General features: G+C 33.9%; 1 protein-coding gene across 1 annotated transcript in view; it reads right to left on the reverse strand.

Annotated features, from left to right (window-relative positions):
* TMEM65 (transmembrane protein 65) overlaps positions 1 to 21461 on the reverse strand; it is a 69822-nt gene that overhangs the window by 23498 nt on the left and 24863 nt on the right. The window contains exon 2 of the mRNA XM_004743523.3: positions 660 to 704. Coding sequence (XP_004743580.2) covers positions 660 to 704 — 45 coding nt within the window. The remainder of the gene's footprint in view (positions 1 to 659; positions 705 to 21461) is intronic.

A 21461-nucleotide genomic window follows, 5' to 3' on the forward strand; every position in this document is an offset into this window, starting at 1 on the left:
TGCTCTCCAGTATCTAATGATCTCCTATTAATTTGTGATTTCTTCAATTTCCTTTGGGAAATACTACTCTCTAACAGAAAATCACTTGAATTCACTGTACTGTTAAAATACTCTCTTCTTTTGTTGTCTTTATAATAAGACCCCACACTGTTTTACATTATGCCCGTGTTAGCCTTGCCTATTTATTCCCATCTTAACAGAGTAAAGAAAGTACACCAGCACCATTATAAGCTTCTTCTTCGTGATGGTCTTAAATGAACTTAACTTTCTTCATCATCACAAATAGCAAGCTGTAAGTATTTTCTCCACCAGAGAACAGTTCTACCTAGCTCAGACTTTCTAGTTATGAAATTATCCAACTTAAATCCAAACTAAAGTAAATATATTCTTTTTTCTGGGAATTAAGAAAACCTATTCAAAAGTATACTTTTAGTTCTAGATGGTGACAACAGTTTAACAATGTTAGATACTATTAACAATATTAGAAATTCCATAATATTGTAATATGTTATAAACTTTTTGTTTCAGCATGATAAATAAGATAACCCACTCTACCTGGAAAAATTAAATTTACTCACTCTTCTATATTAATAGAAATGATACCTTTTTTATGTCTAAAAGACAGATGTACAAATATTTGACAATTATAGAACTATTACCATATCTCAGCTGTCCTGGGGTGGGTGGTGCAGCTTCCAACTTTTCTAAAGGGGAAAGATAGGGTTTAGATCAAGAATTAGTTACTATATCATGATTTCTTTTTTATTACAAAAAAAAATACCAGCAGATTTATAATGTAAAAGAATATCAAAGTTTATTTATAAATTTTTGTACGTTAATGGACCAAAGTTATCCACACAGAAAATAATACTTGGTATGGATTAAATTACAAGGCTAGAAAACAAAACTGAACTTTAGTTACAGGTCTACCATGGAAACTATGACCCTGGGTAATCATTAATTTTTCATTTTTGTGGTAAGTCCTTGCATCTATATAATAAGCCTGTTTACATTAATTACAAAAAAAGTCCTCTGAAATATAGCTATCCTTCTTTAAGATACAGTGATAGATGACTTAGGTGTTATATATACAAACAAACATTGATAGCAGAAAAAAGAATATTCAAATAAATCTAGATATCCTTTAAAAAACAGAAAATAACATTTTCAAAGCAATATATTACAACAATGACTTCACTGGATTGTGTTCTGTTCCTTAATCTCCCTTGATAATGTACTGAATATTTTGAGTTTTGAAATCTATATACTATTGGATAATGCAGAATATTCTACACAATAAAATGACCCAAAAAAGTAGAGTGTTATTCAAAATCATAAGTAACAATAAACAATGTATAATATATAGCATAATAAACAAACTCTTCCCAAGTATAAATCAAAGTATCTTTAAGTACCATCACTAAATCTAAAAATTAACATTATAAAGAAGCAATGTATCCAATCTCATAACAATATAACTCTCTCACCATTTGTATAAGTACAAGAGCAAGCTATGGTAAAATGGCAGAGAACATACTTTCTTTATCCTCATCCAGTCCAAAAGAATTAACTGACAGTCTATGGAGAAGAACCTACACCACAGATCACCCTGTTCTAAAGATTTAGTATAACCATACTGTCTAAAGAAATACATTACAAACTGGATAAATATTTTCTAAAATATTTATTTATAATCTACAACAACATAAGAACTAAAGAATTTAGTTTTAGAAAAGTAAAAAGCAAGTCTTCACTGATAAACTATATAAAAAAAGAAGTATTGTCCATATTACGAATGGTATTTTACTTAATACACATAGAGTACCATAATGGTTTTGCAATAAGAAGTACACTAAAACCTTGAGTTTAATCAATTATCATATTATTCAGAAAGTTCTAAGAATGCAAGTTTACATTTTGTTTTCCCTTTATTTAAATGAGTTATGAAAAGAAGATATACTAATCTTTGCAAAATTTCACATCTGATTAAAATATTCTCTATTTATTGACTAACACCATTACCTCAAAATCGATTTTGAAAGCATGCAAATGGTTTTCCAAATGTTAACAAGGAATATAGGATACCACTGTACTCCACAGAGATTTCTGCTGAAGTAAACATGCAAAAGTGGTTACATACCAGAACTATTTGCTAGTTGTATTACTCTCATCATCACTACAGTTCTGACACTGTGAGGAGAAGTTCTTGTCAGTTGACTGGAACATCTTGAAATACCTAAAAGTTCAACAAGCAGGACCTTCCCAATAGAATGAGAATATACAGAGTCCTTGCTTTTACTTCTTCAAATTCCCTACATATTCATATTGAGCAAAATACTGAAAATATTTACAAGTCCTAAGAAGAAAGGATAAGAGGTAGGCAAATGCATAAGGTGCAGCAAAGAGAAAACAACAAAATAATATAATCGATATTCCTAAACTTCCCTTCCTATTACCCGTAAGGGTTAAAAAATTAAAAGTAATGAAAAGATAAATTTTTTTAAAGACTGAGAAAGAGAAATAAAGGAGATAGAGCAAGGTGGAAAACCATTGGCACAGAGATTAAAGTAAAACCAAAACAGAGGTTCTGCCTCCTGCTTCACAAAGAGCCTATTCAGTAGCAAGAGGAAACATGAAAGAAACATTTCCTAGAAAGTGGAAATCATACTGGAAATTATCCACCAAAAATTTTTAAATCATAAATTGACGTTTTGAGGACGCTGACACTGTAAGTTACCTTCTTAACTGAATCAAAACTATATATGTCAGAAGTGAAAAACTTTGGATGTACAATATACAACAGAACTCCATCTTGGAAACAAGCATCTATAGGTTTTAAAAATCTATACAAAATTTTCTTTTGACATATGCTAAACTATTTGTCCTTATATCAGAAATACATTCTAATCTAATGTTTCATTAAGAAGACTTTGGAATTAGAAAAACTAGTTCTTTCAATTTGTGTGTGTGTGTGTGTGTGTGTAGGTGTTGTGTGTGATATACATCATGCTTTCTTCTTTTTCTGAATATCTTCAAAAAAAAAAAACCATTAAGATTGTACTTCACCATACCATATTTTCCAATTATTTTAGCTTAAAAAAATCTAGTTCTACTTCTACTACTGGCTTAGTAACCTCCTACAATACCAATTCTTCTACATAAATAACTACACACAAACATATAATAACTACTTAAACGTGCTAGAAAATGACCAAAACCAGATTGATTCTGGAAAGGAATTAACACTTAGAAAAAGGAATAGAACTAAGTGAGTTACCTGCTTATAGTAGCTTTTGGCCTGAGGGCAGACCTCAACCCACAATATGTAAGGCAACTAAAAGTCAAACAAAAAATCTTCAGTCTTTCAGGCCTGAAGAAGCAGTGGACAGAGTGCAACATAACCAAAATGCCTGGAAAGTGAAAGGGGAGTCCTGGAAAGGATAGAGTCAGGAAGGAGCCCTAAATCTGTATATACCGCCAATTCTAATATATGGTTGACCTGTGAACTGCACATTTGCAGAGGAAATAAAAAAGGTTAGGTAAGAGTAAAATAACCGAAGATCTGAGCTACAAACAAAAACACAGAGTTTGCAGTTTGAGCCTAACCATCAACTGCCTAAAATAGTAAAAAAAAAAAAAAAAAAAAAAAAAACCAAAACTGGTATTTTTTAGAAGAATAACACAACCCAGAGTATCCACAACATGGTAATTGCAGAATTATATTAAGATATAATCCAAAATTATTGCACAAACCAAAAAACAGGAAAACATGACCCATTTTCAGGAGAAAATACAATAGACAGAATCAATTCTGAACTGATTCAAATGTTACAAGTAGCAGACAGGGGCTTTAAAGCAGCAATCAAAATTATATTCAAAGATATAAATGAAAATATAGTCAAATAGAAACTATAAAGAGGAACCAAACTCAAGTCCTAGAATGAAAAATATATTAACTGAAATTTTTAAATTAATTGGATAGGCTTGAAAGCAAAATGGAGATTACAAAACAAAGAATGAACATGATAGATCAATAAAAATAACCCAATCTGAAGAACGGAAAATAAAAGTATTGAGAAATAATAAATCAGTCTCAGAGACTTGTGGCTAAATACCAAAAAGTCAATACACATATAACTAGAGTTCCAAAAGTTAAAAGAAAGAACAGAACCAAAAAATATTTAAATAAATTATGCCTAATAATTTCCCAAATTTGGTGGAAGACAAAATTTCAAAAGAGTCAAGAAAGTTCAGGGAACCTCTGGTAGAGCAAGAATGAAGAAAATCAGTGATAAAGAAAAAGGAATCTTGAAAACAGTCACAAAAAAATGACACATTAAATAAAGCAAAACAATGATTTCTATATACTTCAAGAAGAAAAAAATAAAGCTGTCCAGTATTCTATATCCAGAAAGATTATATCCTTCAAAAATGAAGGCAAACTGTATCTGAGATAAACTAAAACTATGAGAACCAGCCAACCTACAATATAGAAAAACATGAAAACAAGTTCTTTAGACTGAACAGGAATACCAGTTGGGCAGAAGAATCTTCAGGAAAGAATGAAGAGTATCAGAAATGGTAAATACTGGGTAAATATAAAAAACTACTTTTCCCTAGTAATTTAAAGGTTATTTATTTATTTATTTGACAGACAGAGATCACAAGTAGGCAGAGAGGCAGGCAGAGAGAAGAGAAAGCAGGCTCTCCATGGAGCAGAGAGCCTGATGCGGGGCTCGATCCCAGGACCCTGAGATCATGACCTGAGCCCAAGGCAGAGGCTTTAACACACTGAGCCACCCAGGCGCCCCATCCCTAGTAATTTAATTAGTTAGACCCATCTAAAAATGAAAAAAATTATAACTCTGTCTTATGGAGTTTATAACATATGTAGATGTAATTCATATAACACCAAACCGTAAAGGATGAAGGAGGTTACAAATGGACCAATTTGGTAATTTGGTTGTTATATTTCTACAATGTCTATTACATGATACAATATTAGCTCTAAATAGTCTATGAAGAAGTAAGAATGCATATTTGTAATGCCTGGAGTGATCACACATACAGACAAAATGCAACGAGGTTAATTAAAAAGCTAGTAAATAATTTGAAGAGAATCTTTTAAAAAAGATTTTATTTATTTATTTGACAGACAGAGACCACAAGTAGGCAGAGGCAGGCAGAGAGAGAGAGGAGGAAGCAGGCTCCCTGCTGAGCAGAGAGCCCGATGTGGGCTTGATCCCAGGACCCTGGGATCATGACCTGAGCCGAAGGCAGAGGCTTAACCCACTGAGCCACCCAGGTGCCCCTGAAGAGAATTTTTTTAAAATATTAAGTTAAGGCAAAACAATGCAGGAAATGTGAACAGAGAGACAAACAGCAAATAGTAAAATAGCAAACCTATAACCTACCACAACAATAATTACATTCGATGTTAATGGACTAAACACTCCAAAAAAAAAAAAAAAAGCAGAGATTGCCAAAACAGATAAAATAGCAAGACCCAACTGTAAGATATCCACAAGAATTATACTTTGATAGGTTGAAAATAAATGGATGGTAAAAGATACACTATATAAACACTAAGCTTATAAAAGCTGGAGTAGCTATATTATCATATAAAGTAGACTTAAAGAATATGGCCAGAACCAGGAACATTTCAGAATAATAAAAAGAATTAATTCATCAAAAGGCATAACAATTTGATTATGCCAGTAACACAGCTTCAAAATGCATGATGCAAAATCTGACAGAATTAAAGGGCAAAATAAACAATTCTACAATCATACTTAGAGATATAAAAGCCTCTTTCTCAGCAATTGACAGGAAACTAGGCAAAAATACCATTAAGATAGTTTATTTGAACAATACTACCAATCATCCTGATCTAATTAATACTTAAATGATACCCAACATCTCCTACCCACTTAAGTAGTGGGTAGGAGAAGAATAAATGAAACAAGATGGGATTGGGAGGGAGACAAACCATAAGTGACTCTTAATCTCACAAAACAAACTGAGGGTTGCTGGGGGGAGGGGGTTTGGGAGAAGGGGGTGGGATTATGGACATTGGGGAGGGTATGTGCTTTGGTGAGTGCTGTGAAGTGTGTAAACCTGGTGATTCACAGACCTGTACCCCTGGGGATAAAAATATATGTTTATAAAAAATAAAAAATTAAAAAAAAATGATACCCAACATCTATAGAATAAATATTCTTTTCAAGTGGAGATGGTACATTTATCAAGATAGACCATAAGCTGACCCATAAAACATGTCAATAAATTTTTGATTAAAATAATAAAGAATGTGTTCTCTGATCAAAATGGAATCAATAACAATAAGATACCTAGAAAAAAATTTGGAAAATTAAATAACATCTTCTAAATACAGGGGTCAAAGAAGAAATAAAAAAGGGAAATTAGAAAATACTTCAAACTGAATATGAGTGAAAATACAACATATCAAAATTTATGGTATGCAGCTTAATGAATGCTTGAAGGGAAGTTTGAACTACTTACATTAAAAAGTAGAAAGATCTAAGATAAATGGCCTATGGTTCTATCTTAAGAAGGTATGGAAAAAAGAGCAAGTTAAATCAAGAGTTAAGTAAATAAAAAGAAGGCAATAACAAAAGAAAAGAGCTGGAATTAACTAATAGAAAAACAATAAAAGAAATAGGCAAAGGCAAAAGGTGGTTCTTTGAAAAGATCAACAAAACTAATAAACCTCTAGGTACATGATCAAGAAAAAGAGTGAAAACTCAAATTACTAATACCAGGAATGAAGGAGGGGACATCACTACAGATCAACAGGAACCAGAGTGTTCTGAAGAACTTTATGTCAACAAATTCAACAACTTTGATGAAATGTACATATTTTGAAAAATACAATTTACCAAAACTTATGTGAAATAAAAGAAAAAAACTGAATATCTCTATCCATTAATAAAATTGAATTTGTCACCAAATACTTTTGCATAACATAAACACATAAAGAGCCTCCAGGCCCAGATGGCTTCATTGCTGAAATTTATCAAATTCTTAAAAAAAAAAAAAAAAACACTAATCTTAACAAAAATGCATAAACTCTTTCAAAAAATAGAAGATAAAGAAATACTTCCCAACTTGTTTTATGAGGCCAGAATAATCCTAAAAATAAAAACCCAACCATGAAATGACAAGAAAAAATGTAACACCAATATCCCTCATGAACATGAACAAGAAAATCCTTAACAGAATAATAACTGTTCTATCTTCCCAAAGTGTAAGTGTTTATCCATAACAGTGGCAAAAAATAACAACCAGACTTCCTCACATTTTCCCCTTTCTTAAATATTTCTCATTGTTTGAGGGAAAAGTTGCTCTTAACAGAGTCCTATGTCTAGAAGTACACAGGTTAGGGGCATCTGGGTGGCTCAATCAAAAATCTTTTTATTTCAACTCAAGTCATGATCTTAGGGTTGTGAGATCAAGTTCTGCCTTTGGGACTTGAGACTGTCTTTCTGCCTTTCCCTCTGCTCCTCCCCTCCCTTAAAAAAAGAAAACAACAACAACAAAAAGAAACACAGGAAACAGGAAAATTACCAGCAAGCATTTATGAGAGAATATTTACTTATAGTATTTTTTTCCTTTTGATTCACATTTAAAAGTTTGCCTGAGGGAGGGTAAATAAGAGAAGACAGTTGTTTGCAAATCACTAATTTATACTGTATCAAATTAAAATGAAAATTATTTGAACTGGAACTATCTCTTCCTCCAATCCATCCTTGAGAATTTAAATACATTCACTTATGACAATACATAAATAAATCTTTTTCTAACACAAAAAATCCTATATATTCATTATGAATCTAGAAAAACCTAAGAAAAATACCTTGTATGTTTAAATATAAGATTTTTCAACACTTTCAACATTTTGTTTTGCTTCAGTAACCCAGGAAGATTCCAGAAAACAATTTAAAACATATAAAGAAATTTTACTTTTTTAAAATTAAATGAAACTGTAACTTTTTAGACTGTACAAAGCATGAGGTATTCAATTACTTTTCTAATTAACTGAAGTAACCAGAGACCTGTTGTAGCTTGTAAAATACTGTTACTACCTAAGCAATACTAAAATTTTTTAAATAGGAATTTTTTTGATGAATTAGAATATTAAAATGCATCACAATCATCACTTTAATGCCCAATTATTATCTATTTAGGAAGTAGAAAAATGAGGATGCTGTCACATAAATAAAGAAATCACAAGCAAGTCAAAAGAAAACACAATTAAGGATTTTTTTCCTCCTATTTCAAGAAGAATTTAATCTAGCTGCTTTTTATATTTTGTTACATAAATATAAATATTTAAGTTGTATTTACTTAAAGAAAGAGGAATGTTAGATTAGGAAGAGAACAGCAAAGGGAGAAATGAGAGATTTCAAATGCAGAGGTATTTTTAAAAAGAGAGGGAGGGAGAGAGATTAGTTTAAAGGGAGCCTCAGAGAAGGGCACACAAGGAGATTCCCTAGATCTGGGCAAATGAGTTGCTAGGACATGGGTTTTTTCAGTCCCTCTACTGTGATTCTTTGTTGATCAGCCATCTAATGGTCTAGACTTGGTATCTTTAGATCAGACTCCATTGTGCACACAGATACTCCTAATATACAGCACAATGCTAAACTAAGAACTATGGGAAAAAGAGATGAATAGAAAGCATCTCAGCTGTGCCAGAGGTTCTCAGGTTTTCCTATAAGACATAAGTCTAAAGGTTTCTGTATCCTGCCTCAGTCATGTTCTCAAAATTTGTTTCAAAATAAATTCCTGACCACTTATCATTGCCTTTTTTTTAACCTAAATTGAATCTAGTAGATAAAATTGGCTTATTGTAGGCTCTAACAAACTCATTTCCAGTTAATTTTTTTTTCTTTTTCCTGTATTGGAAGGTAATCAATATTTTCTTATTGGTTAAGATTTGGAAGAACTTCTTCCTAGGACATATATTTGGAACAGTAATCCTACAATCAAGTCTATATTAGTGCAATGATATGACCTCTAACCATAGAAGAACTACTATTACCATTTTAAGACTCACATTTGCTTTACTCCTGGAAAATTCTTACTGGTTTTAACAAAATATCTTAGAATACTTCATAATTAAAAGGTAACTTATGTATTCAAATATTTTTATCAGTGCCATAAGTATACTAAAATTTACGTTTTATATTAATGCTTAGAACAAAGTAGAAAATTCTTTTAAATTGGGCTTTCAGGAATATCAACATGCAAGTTTTAGAACAGAACCTCTGGAAAAAGAACAACCGTCTGCAACCTAGCCATATAATACTTTGTGCCTCTGATTGTGCTTTTCAGTCAAAACTGATTGCTTTAATCAGAATTTACTGTAAACAACTTAAATTAAACAAGCCATATTTATATACACATACAGATGCCTTATGTATACGTATCCATAATTTACACACAAATATTTATTCACATTTATATATATTAAAAACATGAGGATATTGAGTTTGGTTTTTTAGCTTAAGAATTTTTAAGCAAAATGAGAAAATAACATTTAAAATACTAAATTCCTTTGGCTTATCTAAAGGAAGAAGTTACATTTTTCAACTATGAAGACCATACATGTTTACTGTGGAAAGTTAAAGAGATTCAGAAGAACAAAAAAAGAAATTTAAACTACCCATAACTTATCAGAAATAAACATTTTGATGTATTATCCTTCAATCCTGTTTCTAGAGATGTATACATACAATGGTATTCTGCCATTTTAATATAGCATTATTATCTGGTGAATATTTTCCCTCATCTTCAGAATTTTTAATGTAATGATGTTATTGGTGGCATTTTTTCATCATATGATGTATAATAGTTTAACTAATCCCCTATTACTAGATAGATACTTATTCTTTATTCTTTTTCACTTTCACAAAGAATACTAATATAAACTTGTACCTAAATCTTTCTATGTTTCTCTGAAAGTTCCATAGGATAGATTCCTAAGCGGCAATACTAGGTGGAAAAGGAGGAAAGAAGGAAGGGAGGAAGGGAGAGAATAAGGGAAAAGGGGATTTAAGGATTTTTAAAATTTTGCAAAATTTCTCTCAAAAAGAAAATTTCAGATTATCCCCAACTTGCTGCATTTTTATTTTTTCAATGTTACATTCTACTAAAAATATTTTCATGTTTTCATAATATAGGTTAAGTGTCATTAAAACAAATCCTTGAAAGAAAGTTCTAAGCCCTAATCAATTGTCAAGTTATTTTAATTGATAAAATAGTCTAATAAAACAATTAGGAAGGAAATTAGGAAGGATAGGTCTGAGAAGTTTACAATATGATTTTACAAATATATCTCTAGTTAATTATATTTCCCTTTAAAAATAACTTTTATTTTAAAAAACCTTCTTTTTTTTAAAATTTTTATTTATTCATGGACAGAGAGAGATCACAAGTAGGCAGAGAAGCAGGCGGGGAGAGGGGGGAAGCAGGCTCCCTGCTGAGCAGAAAGCCCGATGCGGGACTTGATCCCCGGACCCTGAGATCATGACCTGAGCTGAAGGCAGAGGCTTAACACACTGAGCCACCCAAGCGTCCCAAAAAACCTTCTAATATTAAGAAGCATTTCTAGAATACTGTTTAGGATAAGGTATGCCTGGTGTAATTTTTTTTATTGTTTATTTATTTTAAAGATGTCTTAATTTATTTTAGAGAGAGAGAAAGGGCAAAAAGGAGAGGGAGAGAGAGAATCCTCAAGCAGACTCCCTGCTGAGTGTGGAGCCCAACATGGGGCTCGATCCCAGGACCCTGAGATCATACACTGAGTAGAAACCAAGAGTCAACTGCCTAATTGACAGAGCCACCCAGGTGCCCCATATTTCTTTTTTAAATAAGTTACTCTACTTAGAGATACATCTTAAACTGAAAATCAAAACATTTTGGTTGAAGAAATATAAGTAGAACACCCATAGTTTCTACATTTTCGTCTCTATTATAAAATTATAACATTTGCAATGGTGATTGATGCTGGAAAACAAAACTAGGCCCCTTGACATATAGAAAGAGTTTTAATAGAAACCATAATTTGTCATGCTCATAAACATTCCAACATTAAAGTTAACCATATTTTACGAAGTATAAATTCACACTTGGAAAAAAAAAAAAAGAAAATCTGAAAAACAAAAAGAGAAGTCTCGTTCTCTATTACACTTTCAAGGCAATGATAATTCTAAATGTGGTAACTTATTTTAGTCTGTTATCATGGACATAAACATCAATATAAGATCACAAATCAAGGGAACAATTTAAATCATTTATAATGTACTTAATAAGAGAAGTACCAAAGCAACTGTACTCTGAAATGACATAAAAGGAACAATTTAGTGCATATATTATGTTTTAATTAAAAATAATACTTTAAGTGTCCAATTATCCAGTTTCTGATGTTTTTGACTACCTACAATTTGCTCTAGGCCTCACCCAGCATTTTCTGCAGGAAGTACAGAAAGTAGACTTGGTAACACAAATCACATTTTGACCTAATCAGAGATTTATGATAAGAAAAGAGATGAAAGCACTGGTGTAAGCAACAATTTGGAGATTACAGGTCTTAACCAATTTATGAACATTATGAATAAGCCTTTAGACTTTTAATAAAATCAAAAGTTCTAAAGGGTAAGGTGAAATTTATAATAAATATATAACACAGTAAAGAATACAAACTTAAAATGCAAACTACGTCATATACAAAATAAATCAAACAAATCACATTAAATTTTTAAAAAGCACCAAACAGGAAAAAGCTTTAAAAATGTTGTTTTTAAAAAGCTACAAAGCAATATTTTTAAAAGAAACAAGTTAACATGACTACATAATATATTTATAAAAAATCAATTTTGAAAAGTGAAAATACTCTTTAGAAATAGAAAGGAACTTAAATATTTAACTTGCTAAATTCCAATTAAGTCTTTTAGACTAAAGACTGTAATTGTAAAAGTCATTTTTAATAATTTTTAAAAATAAATGCCTTAAAAAAAATGTATGCCTTAGCTAAGCACAAACACCACCCCCAAATGAAAAAAGAAAGCATTTGAGTCTGATTTTGTAATTTTATTTAGCATTTAAAAGTGTACTGCAACATGCACCTCGTGTAGAAAAGAAACTTCTACCTGGATTATATAATACTATTATCTCTCAACCTCTGGGGAACAGAATACTGGACCTGGGGCTTCAATGCAACCTAGACTGGTATCTAGTCAACTTCAGGGCAACTAATTCATTCCTGGGTTGAGGTAGGTCAGTCACACAATGGCTAAGGACAGGAGTTGGCATAAGGACATTAACAGTACCCAATTAATCATCACATTTCCTAACCTAATTAATGTTGTAACTTGTTAATTGTTTAACTCTGGCTTAAAAAATAATAAATACAGAAGTACAATTATTTCTTTCTCTCTTATCTGTCACTTCATAGAGGTTTCTTTTATTTTATTTTATTTTATTTTATTTTTTAAGTTGAATTAGCCAGGGTGCCTGGGTGGCTCAGCTGATTAAACAACTGCCTTTTGGTTCAGGTCATGATCCTGGGACTTCAGGACTGAGTCCCACATCGGGTTCTGAGTTTGCTTCTCCCTCTGACCCTCCCTCATCTTGTGCTCTCTCATTCTCTCTCTCTCAAATAAATAAAATCTTAAAAAAAAAAATTGAGTTAGCTAACACATAGTACATCATTAGTTTCAGACATAATGTTTAATTATTTATTATTAGCATATTAACACCTAGTGCTCATCACATCATGTGCCCTCCTTAATGCCCATCTCCCAATTACCCCAACCCCCCACCTCCCCTCCAGCAGCCCTGTTTGTTGTTGCCTATAGTTAAAAGTCTCTCATGGGTTTTCTCCCTCTCTGATGACTTCCCATCCTCTGCACTCTTTCTTACATTCCACATATGAGTGAAACGGTACGATAATTGTATTTGTTTGACCTGTTTCACTCAGCATAATACCCTCCAGTTCAGTCCACATTGATGTAAACAGTAAGTATTCATCTTTTCTGATGGCTGAGTAATATTCTATTGTATATATACACCATATCTTCTTTATCCATTTATCTGTTGATGAACATCTCAGCTCTCCACAGTTTGGCTACTGTGAACATTGGTACTATGAACACTGGGGTGCAGGTGCTCCTTTGGATCACTACATGTGTATCTTTGGGTAAATACGAAGTAGTGCAATTGCTGGATTGTAGGATAGCTCTATTTTTAACTTCTTCAGGAAACTCCACACGTTTTCCAGAATGGATGTACCAGCTTGCACTCCCACCAACAGTGTAAGAGGGTTCCTCTTTCTCTGCATCCTCGCCAACATCTGGTGTTTCCCGTCTTGTTAATTGTAGCCATTCTAACTGGTGTAAGGTGCTGTGTCTCTTTGTGGTTTTGATTTGTACTTCCCTGATGCTAAGGGATCTAGTATTCTTTCATGTGTCTGTTGGCCCTCTGTATATCTTATTTGGAGAAATGTCTGTTCATGTCTTCTGCCCATTTCTTGACTGGACCCTTTGCTTTTGGGTGTTGAGTTTGGTAAGTTCATCATAGAACTTGGATACTAGCCCTTTATCTGATATGTCATTTGCAAATATCTTTTCCCATTCCATATGTTGCCTTTTAGTTTTGCTGACTGTTTCCTTTGCTGTGCAGAAGGTTTTTATCTGGCAAAGTCCCAATAGTTCATTTTTGCTTTTGTTTCCCTTGCCTTGGAGATGTGTCTAGCAAGAAGTCGCTGCAGCTGAGGTCGAAGAGGTTGCTGTCTGTATTCTCCTCTAGGATTTTGTTGGATTCCTGCCTCACATTTAGGTCTTTCATTCATTTTGACTTTATTTTAGTGTATGATGTAAGAAAATGGTCCAGTTACATTCTTCAATGTGTAGCTGTCCAATTTTCCCAACACCATTTATTGAAGAAACTGTATTTTTTCATTGGGTATTCTTTCTTCCCTTGTCGAAGATTTAGTTTACCAAGGAGTTAAGGTCCATTTCCGGGTTCTCTATTCTGTTCCATTGATCTGTGTGTCTGTTTTTGTGTCAGTACCCTACTGTCTTGATGATTACAGCTTTGTAATATAGCTTGAAGTCTAGCATTGTGATGTCACCAGCTTTGGTTTTCATTTTCAACATTCCCCTGGCTATTTGGAGTCTTTTCTGGTTCCATACAAATGTTAGGATTGCTTGTTTCTGCTCTGTGAAAAAATTCACTGGTATTTTGTTAGGGATTGCATTGAATATGTAGATTTCTCTGGGTAGCACAGACATTTTAACAATATTTATTCTTCCAATCCATGTACATGGAATGTTTTTTTCACTTCTTTGTGTCTTCCTCAATTTCTTTCATAAGTGTTCTGTAGTGTTTAGGGTACAGATCCTTTACCCCTTTGGTTAGGTTTACTCCTAGGTCCCTTATGGGTTTTGGTCCAATTGTAAGTGGAATCAATTCCTTAATTTCTCTTTCTTCTGTCTCACTGTTAGTGTATAGAAATGCAACTTATTTCTGTGCTTATATCCTGCCACTTTGTTGAATTGCTGTATGAATTCTAGCAGTTTTGGAGTGCAGTCTTTTGGGTTTTCAGCATATAGTATCATGTCATCTGTGAAAAGAGAGTTTCACTTCTTCTTTGCCAATTTGAATGCCTTTATTTCTTTCTGTCACCTGATTGTTGAGGGTAGGGCCTATAGTACTATGTTGAACAACAGTGTTGAGAGTGAGCATCTGTGTTGTGTTCCTGACCTTAGGGGAAAAACTAAGAGTTTTTCCCCTACTAAGAATGATATTCGCTGTGAGCTTTTCATAGATGGCTTTATAATATTGAAGTATGTTTCCTCTATCCCTACACTGTGGAGAATTATAATCAAGAAAGGATGCTAAAGTTTGTCAAATGCTTTTTCTGCATCTACTGAGAGGATCGCATGGTTCTTGTCCTTTCTTTTATTAATGTGATGTCACACTGACTGATTTACAAATGTTGAGCCATCCTTGCAGCCCAGGAATAAATCCCATTTTGTCGTAGTGGATAATCTTTATTTATTTATTTTTTTAAGATTTTATTTATTTGACAGACAGAGATCACAAGTAGAGAGAGAGGCAGGCAGAGAGAGAAGGGAGAGCAGGCTCCCCACTGAGCAGAGAGCCTGAAGCAGGGCTCAATCCCAGGACCCTGAGCTCATGACCTGGGCCGAAGGCAGGGGCTTTAACCCACTGAGCCACCCAGGCATCCCAGTGGATAACCTTTTTAACATATTTTTGGGTCCTTTTGGCTAGTATCTTGGTGAGTGTTTTGGCATTCACTTTCATCAAGGCTATTAATCTATAATTGTCCTTTTTGATGATGTCTTCATCTGGTTTGGGGATCAAAATAATGCTGGCCTCACTGAATAAGTTTGGAACTTTTCCTTCCAATTCTATTTTTTGAAACAGCTTCAGTAGAATAGGTATTATTTCTTCTCTAAATGTTGTGTAAAATTCCCCTGGGAAGCCATTTGGCCCTGAACTCTTGTCTTGGGGGAAGTTTTTGATTACTGCTTCAATTTCCTTGCTGATTATGGATTTGGTCAGATTTTCTATTTCTTCCTGTTTCAGGTTTGGTAGTTTATAAATTTTCAGGAATGCATCCATTTCTTCCAGACTGCTTAATTTGTTGGCATATATATAGTTGTTCATAATATGTTCCTAAAATTATTCATATTTCCTTGGTGTTGACCATGATCTCTCCTCTTTCATTCATGATTTTATTAATTTGGGTCCTTTCTCTTTTCTTTTGGTAAGTCCAGCTAGTGGCTTATCAATCTTACTAATTTTTTCAAAAAACCAGTTTCTGGTTCTTTTGATCTATTCTACTATTCTTCTGGTTTCTATTCCATTGATTTATGTTCTGATCTTCATTCTTTCTCTTCTCCTGGCTGGTTTAGGTTTAATTTTCTATTCTTTCTCCAGCTCCTCTAAGTGTAAGGTGAGCTTGTGTATTTGAGATTTTTCTAATTTTTTTAAGAGGCTTGTGTTGCAATGTACTTCCCTCTTAAGACCACCTTTGCTGCATTCCAAAGGTTTTGGACAGTTGTGTTTTTATTTTCACTAGTTTCCGTGGTTTTTAAAAATCCTTTGTTAATTTCCTGGTTGACCTATTCATTCCTTAGTAGAATGCTCTTTAACCTCCAAGTGTTTGAGTTCCTTCCAAATTTCCTCCTGTGACTGAGTTCAAGTTTCAGAGCACTGTGGTCTGAAAATATGCAGGGAACAATCCAATATTTTGGTACCAGGTGAGACCTGAATTGTGACCCAGTATGTGATCTATGCTGGATGAAGTTCCATGAGCACTCAAGAAGAATGTGTATTCTGTTGCTTTAGGATGGAATGCCCTGTACATACCTGTGAAGTCCATCTGGTCTAGTGTGTCATTCAAAGCCCTTGTTTCCTTGTTGATCTTCTGCTTAGATGATCTGTCCATTGCTGTGAATGGGGTGTTGAAGTCCCCTACTATTATTGTATTATTATCAACATGTTTCTTTAATTTGGTTATTAGTTGGTTGATATATTTGGCTGCTCCCAAATTAGAAGCATAAATATTTATAACTGTAAAATCTTCGTGTTGAGTGACCCCTTTAAGTATGATATAGTGCTCCTCTTCATCTCTAACTACAGTCTTTGGTTTAAAATAATTTCTCTGAGGACTGCTACCCCAACTTTCTTTTGAGGTCCATAAGCATAATAAATGGTTCTCTACCTCCTCACTTTCGGTCTGGAAGTGTCTTTAGGTCTAAAATGAGTCACCTGTCATATTGATGGGTCTTGCTTTTTTACCCAATCTGATATCCCGTGTCTTTTGATTGGAGCATTTAGCCCATTTACAATCAGAGTAACCACTAAAAGATATGAATTTAATCTCCTTGTATTACCTGTAAAGTCTCTGTTTCTGAAGACTGTGTTTCTTTCTGGTCTATATTATTCTTGGGCTCTCTCTTCGCTTACAGCCCCATACTGGCTTGATGGTCACATATTCCTTCAATTTCTGTCTTTCCTGGACGCTCTTTATCTCTCTTTCCATTCTGAATGACAGCCTTGCTGGATAAAGTTTTCTTGGTTGTATGTTTTTCTTTTAGAAACTGGAATATATCATGACCTGCCAGGTCTCTGTGGAAAGGTCTGGTGCCAGTCTAATGTTTCTACTCCTGTATGTTAGGAACCTCTTGTCTTGAACTGCATTCAGGATTTTCTCTTTATCTCTGAAATTTGCAAGCTTCACTATTATATGTCAGGGTGTTGATCTATTTTTTATTGATTTGGGGAGGGGTCCTCTCTATCTCTTGGATTTGAATGCCTGGTTCCTTCCCCATATTAGGGAAGTACTCAGCTATGATTTACTCAAATATACCTTCTGGCCCTCTCCCTCTTACTTCTCCCTAGGCACCCCAGTAATTCTTCTGTTTTTTGTTTCATGGCATCACTGATTTCTCAACGCCTCCCCTCATAGTCCATTAGTTGTTTTTCTCTTTTCCTCAGCTTCCTTCCTTTCCATCAACTAGTCTTCCATGTCACTTACTCTCTTGTCTGCCTCATTTACCCCAGCTGTTAGAGCATTCAACTTAAACAGCATCTCAATCAGAGCATTTTTAATTTGGCCTGATTAGATCTCATTCTGCACAAAGAGATTCTCTAGAGTCTTTTATGCTTTTTTTCAAGCCCAGTTAGTAACTTTATAATTATTATCCTGAATTCCATCTCTAACATTTTACTTATGTCCATATTCATTAGATCTGTGGCAAAGAGTATTATCTCTGGTTCTTTGTTGTGAATTCCTCCTTCTAGTCATCTTGCTCAGAGAACAATGATGAACAAGTGAGTACTATCAAAAATATTAACCACAACCCAAATGAAATACACACTAGAAAAATCAGAAGAGGTCAGAAACCAGAAAAAGAAGAAGAAAAAGAAAACAAAGAAGAAAGGGAAAAAAACATGGAGGGGAGGAGAGAATACAATCTCACAGGGTGGACAAAACAGGGTGCTCTACTTGGTCCTGGTGTATCTTGGTCTGTGTGTTAAAAGAGACTAAATCCCAAAACTGTAAAGAAAGCAAAACTTACATATATACAAAAATACAATTGAATAGAGTGAGAGGAAGTAAAAAATGAAGAATAAATCTATAAAATGGAAATGCAAAAAATGAACATTAAAAAAAGTTGATAAAATAAGAAACTAGTTGAGAAGGGAAAAAAGAAAAAAAGAAATGGAAGATATTAAACTGAAAGGCAAATGAATCATAAGAAAAAAACTCGAATTCTATATACTATTTTCTCCTAGCACTGGAGTTTCACAGTTCTGTGTGGTTCATAAACTTGATATTCACCTGTTCTTCCAATTGGTCTTCTGGGGGAGAGGCCTGCTGCAATGACTCTCAGGTGTCTTTGCCTGGGCAGAGTTTCATGGCCCCTGGGGGCTGGGCTCAGTATAAGCTGTTTTTGGTTGCTCTGTATGGCTTTTGCTCCTTGAAGACTTTCCACACCTCTTTAGAGGATCAAAATAAAAATTGGTGCCCCATATCTCCAGTCCCAGGGCCAAAAGATCACAGTCCCCTCTCTTCAGTAAACCCTCAGGGATACGCAGTCTTCATGGTGTGCACCTACAATGATCTTCCTAGGGGAAGTCAGAAGGTTGCTACATTTCTGCACTTTGCAGGGCCCTGGCATAGAGAACGGTCACCTGTTCATATACGCATCCACTCCACCCTTCCTGGGGGAAAGCAGAAGGTTGCACATTAGTGTTCTTTACAAGGCCATCACCCCCCACCCCCTGTACTGAGGGCTGTTGCCCTGTCGTGCACACACAGGCTCGGCCCCTCCTGGAGGGGCCTTAAGATTCACTTTGCACCTCCTACCTTGCAAAAAGTGGTTGCTTTTCTACTTGTAGAGTTCCAGAAATTCTTTTCTTACACCTCAGGTTGAATTCATGGGTGTTCAGAATAATTTGATAGTTATCTAGCTAAATTCAAGGGACCAGATGAAACAAGGTCTTCTACTCTTCCACCATCTTGCCTCTTCCATTTCATAGAGTATTTTTAAGATAATCAAACATATTATTGATTTGTGGTTACTTTTACATGTCTAACTTGTGTACTTAAATATTCTACATACCACTTAACACAGAGACTATATTCTTTCCTTTCCTTCATGCCAAAGACAGAAAAAGGAAATAATTACTATATATAATGAGATTCCTTTTTTTAAAAGGTTAAGATAAAAACAACAGTACAAATTTTTTTTTTTTTTTAAGATTTTATTTATTTGACAGCAATAGAGAGGGCACGAGCACAAGCAGGGAGAGCAGCAGAGGGATAGGGAGAAGCAAGGAGCCTGAGATGGGATTCGATCCCAGGATCCTGAGATCATGACCCAAACCAAAGGCAGACACTTAACTGACTGAGCCACCCAGGTGCCCCCACAGTATAACTTTTTAAAAATAATCACATCTTCCTACTTATACTTATTACATAGAGACAATACTATATAACTTTAAGAGACCTTAGAAAAATCATATAAATAGGTATATTATACATATATATTATATTATAGATGGAAAGCTTAAAGAGAGCTAGAAAAATACAATAATTCATCTTGACACAATAAATGGTTCATATACTGTGGGTATAGTTACACAGATCCCCAGATGACATTCATTTTAAAATAAAATTGCTTAATACTAGGAAGAAGCAGAGATTTTTCGGTCAATGCATTACCTCTTTCCTTTCCAGTAATTTCTAAGTAAGAATTCTTTCACGGAATGTTAGAGCTGAAAGCATCCTTAGAAACCATCTGCCAGTAGTTTTCAACATAGAGTATACCTTAATCCTTGCTTGGAAATGCAGGGTTGCTTTTGGATGTGATAGTGACTGGGAAATGTTACTGGCATTAGGGAAGCTAAACACCCTGTAATGCACTAGAGAGTCCTTCTTAATAAAGAATTATCCAGTCCAAATGACAGTAGTATACCTACTGAGAAACACTGACTTAATGTTCCACTCTGAAGATGCAGCCTCTTAGGCTCATAGATGTTAAGTCACTTACTCAAGGCTACACAGCTGGATCTAGAACCCAGGTTCTCATTCTCTTGTTCTACTTCTCTTTCAATGAATAAAATGTCAAAAGGAAAACACAGAAAACCAAGAATCAATTATATATTAATACATAATACATATTAATACATAAAACACTGCCAAAACATTGGTCATACATTAATATCTGAAATTGAAGTAAAACTGCAATTAACTAAAGTATTAATATCATTTTCTAATGCTTTTTTCCCCATCCTAAGAAATAATTTCCTTTCAGATAAATCATTTTTCAAAAATCCAACACAGTTAAAAGAGGAGGAAATCAACTGACTTATGCTTACCAAATTAAACATTTTTTGAATGGGAAAATACATGGCTTCCGATTGTTTCAGAACAACTTAATACCCTATAGTCAACCACTAATCTTCTAACCATGAAGAAATTTATCACAACAAAAAGAATGTTGTACTAAAAACCCAAAGGACTCGACACTAATCGTCACTCTGATGTACATGTAACTAGCTGCCAAATCTTGAACATGTCACAAACCTCTAGATCTATTCCATGTTACATAAAATGAGTTTAGGTAGTATAATCCTTTCTAGATCTAAGATTCTTATTCTATATTTCTTCCTTATTGCATAAGAAATAGAGTCTTAAAAAAATATATAGTGCTATAAACTAAATACTCAAAAAAAGCACCCTACAGGGATACAACTAAAGACTGAGTCTCAAAAGGTAATCACTGACAGGTTAAGTTCTACTCTTAATATAGTTACTGTTCAGCAGCACTTTACCTCCTGCTGCTATCTGTGATCATCTATAGAATCATTATCGTTCCTTTTTCCCTATGTTATCCTAAAAATGAAGGCTAAGTAAACAATCTTCAGAATAATTCAAAATTAAAACTTTATTCTTAAAAAGACATTTGCTTTGGGGTGTCTAGAAGGCTCAGTTAGTTAAGCATCCAACTCTTGATTTCAGCTCAGGTCATGATCTCAGGGTCATGAGATTGAGCCCTTTATTGGACTCCACGCTAGGCATGAAGTCTCCTTAAGATTCTCTCTCTCCCTTTCCCTCTGGCCCTCCCACACCCACACTCTCTCAAGTTCTCTATCATCAACAACAAAAAAGACATTAGCATTAAACATTCAACTTCTACATATACACAGACACGAAAACTTTTTAATTTTAAAATTACATCAGAATTGGTCAAATAGAATATACTGCAGGATTTTTTTAAGGAAATGTACTAATCTGTTAATGTATGTATGTATGTATCTATATTGCTCTTAAGTTTTACAGACTGATCTTTGTTCTTGACAATATACATACATTCTAAGAAAACTGAGTTGCATTT

The sequence above is a fragment of the Mustela putorius genome, unplaced genomic scaffold (assembly GCF_011764305.1).
Source record: "Mustela putorius furo isolate JIRA1106 unplaced genomic scaffold, ASM1176430v1.1 tig00000228_pilon_pilon_pilon, whole genome shotgun sequence".
Lineage (NCBI taxonomy): Eukaryota > Metazoa > Chordata > Mammalia > Carnivora > Mustelidae > Mustela > Mustela putorius.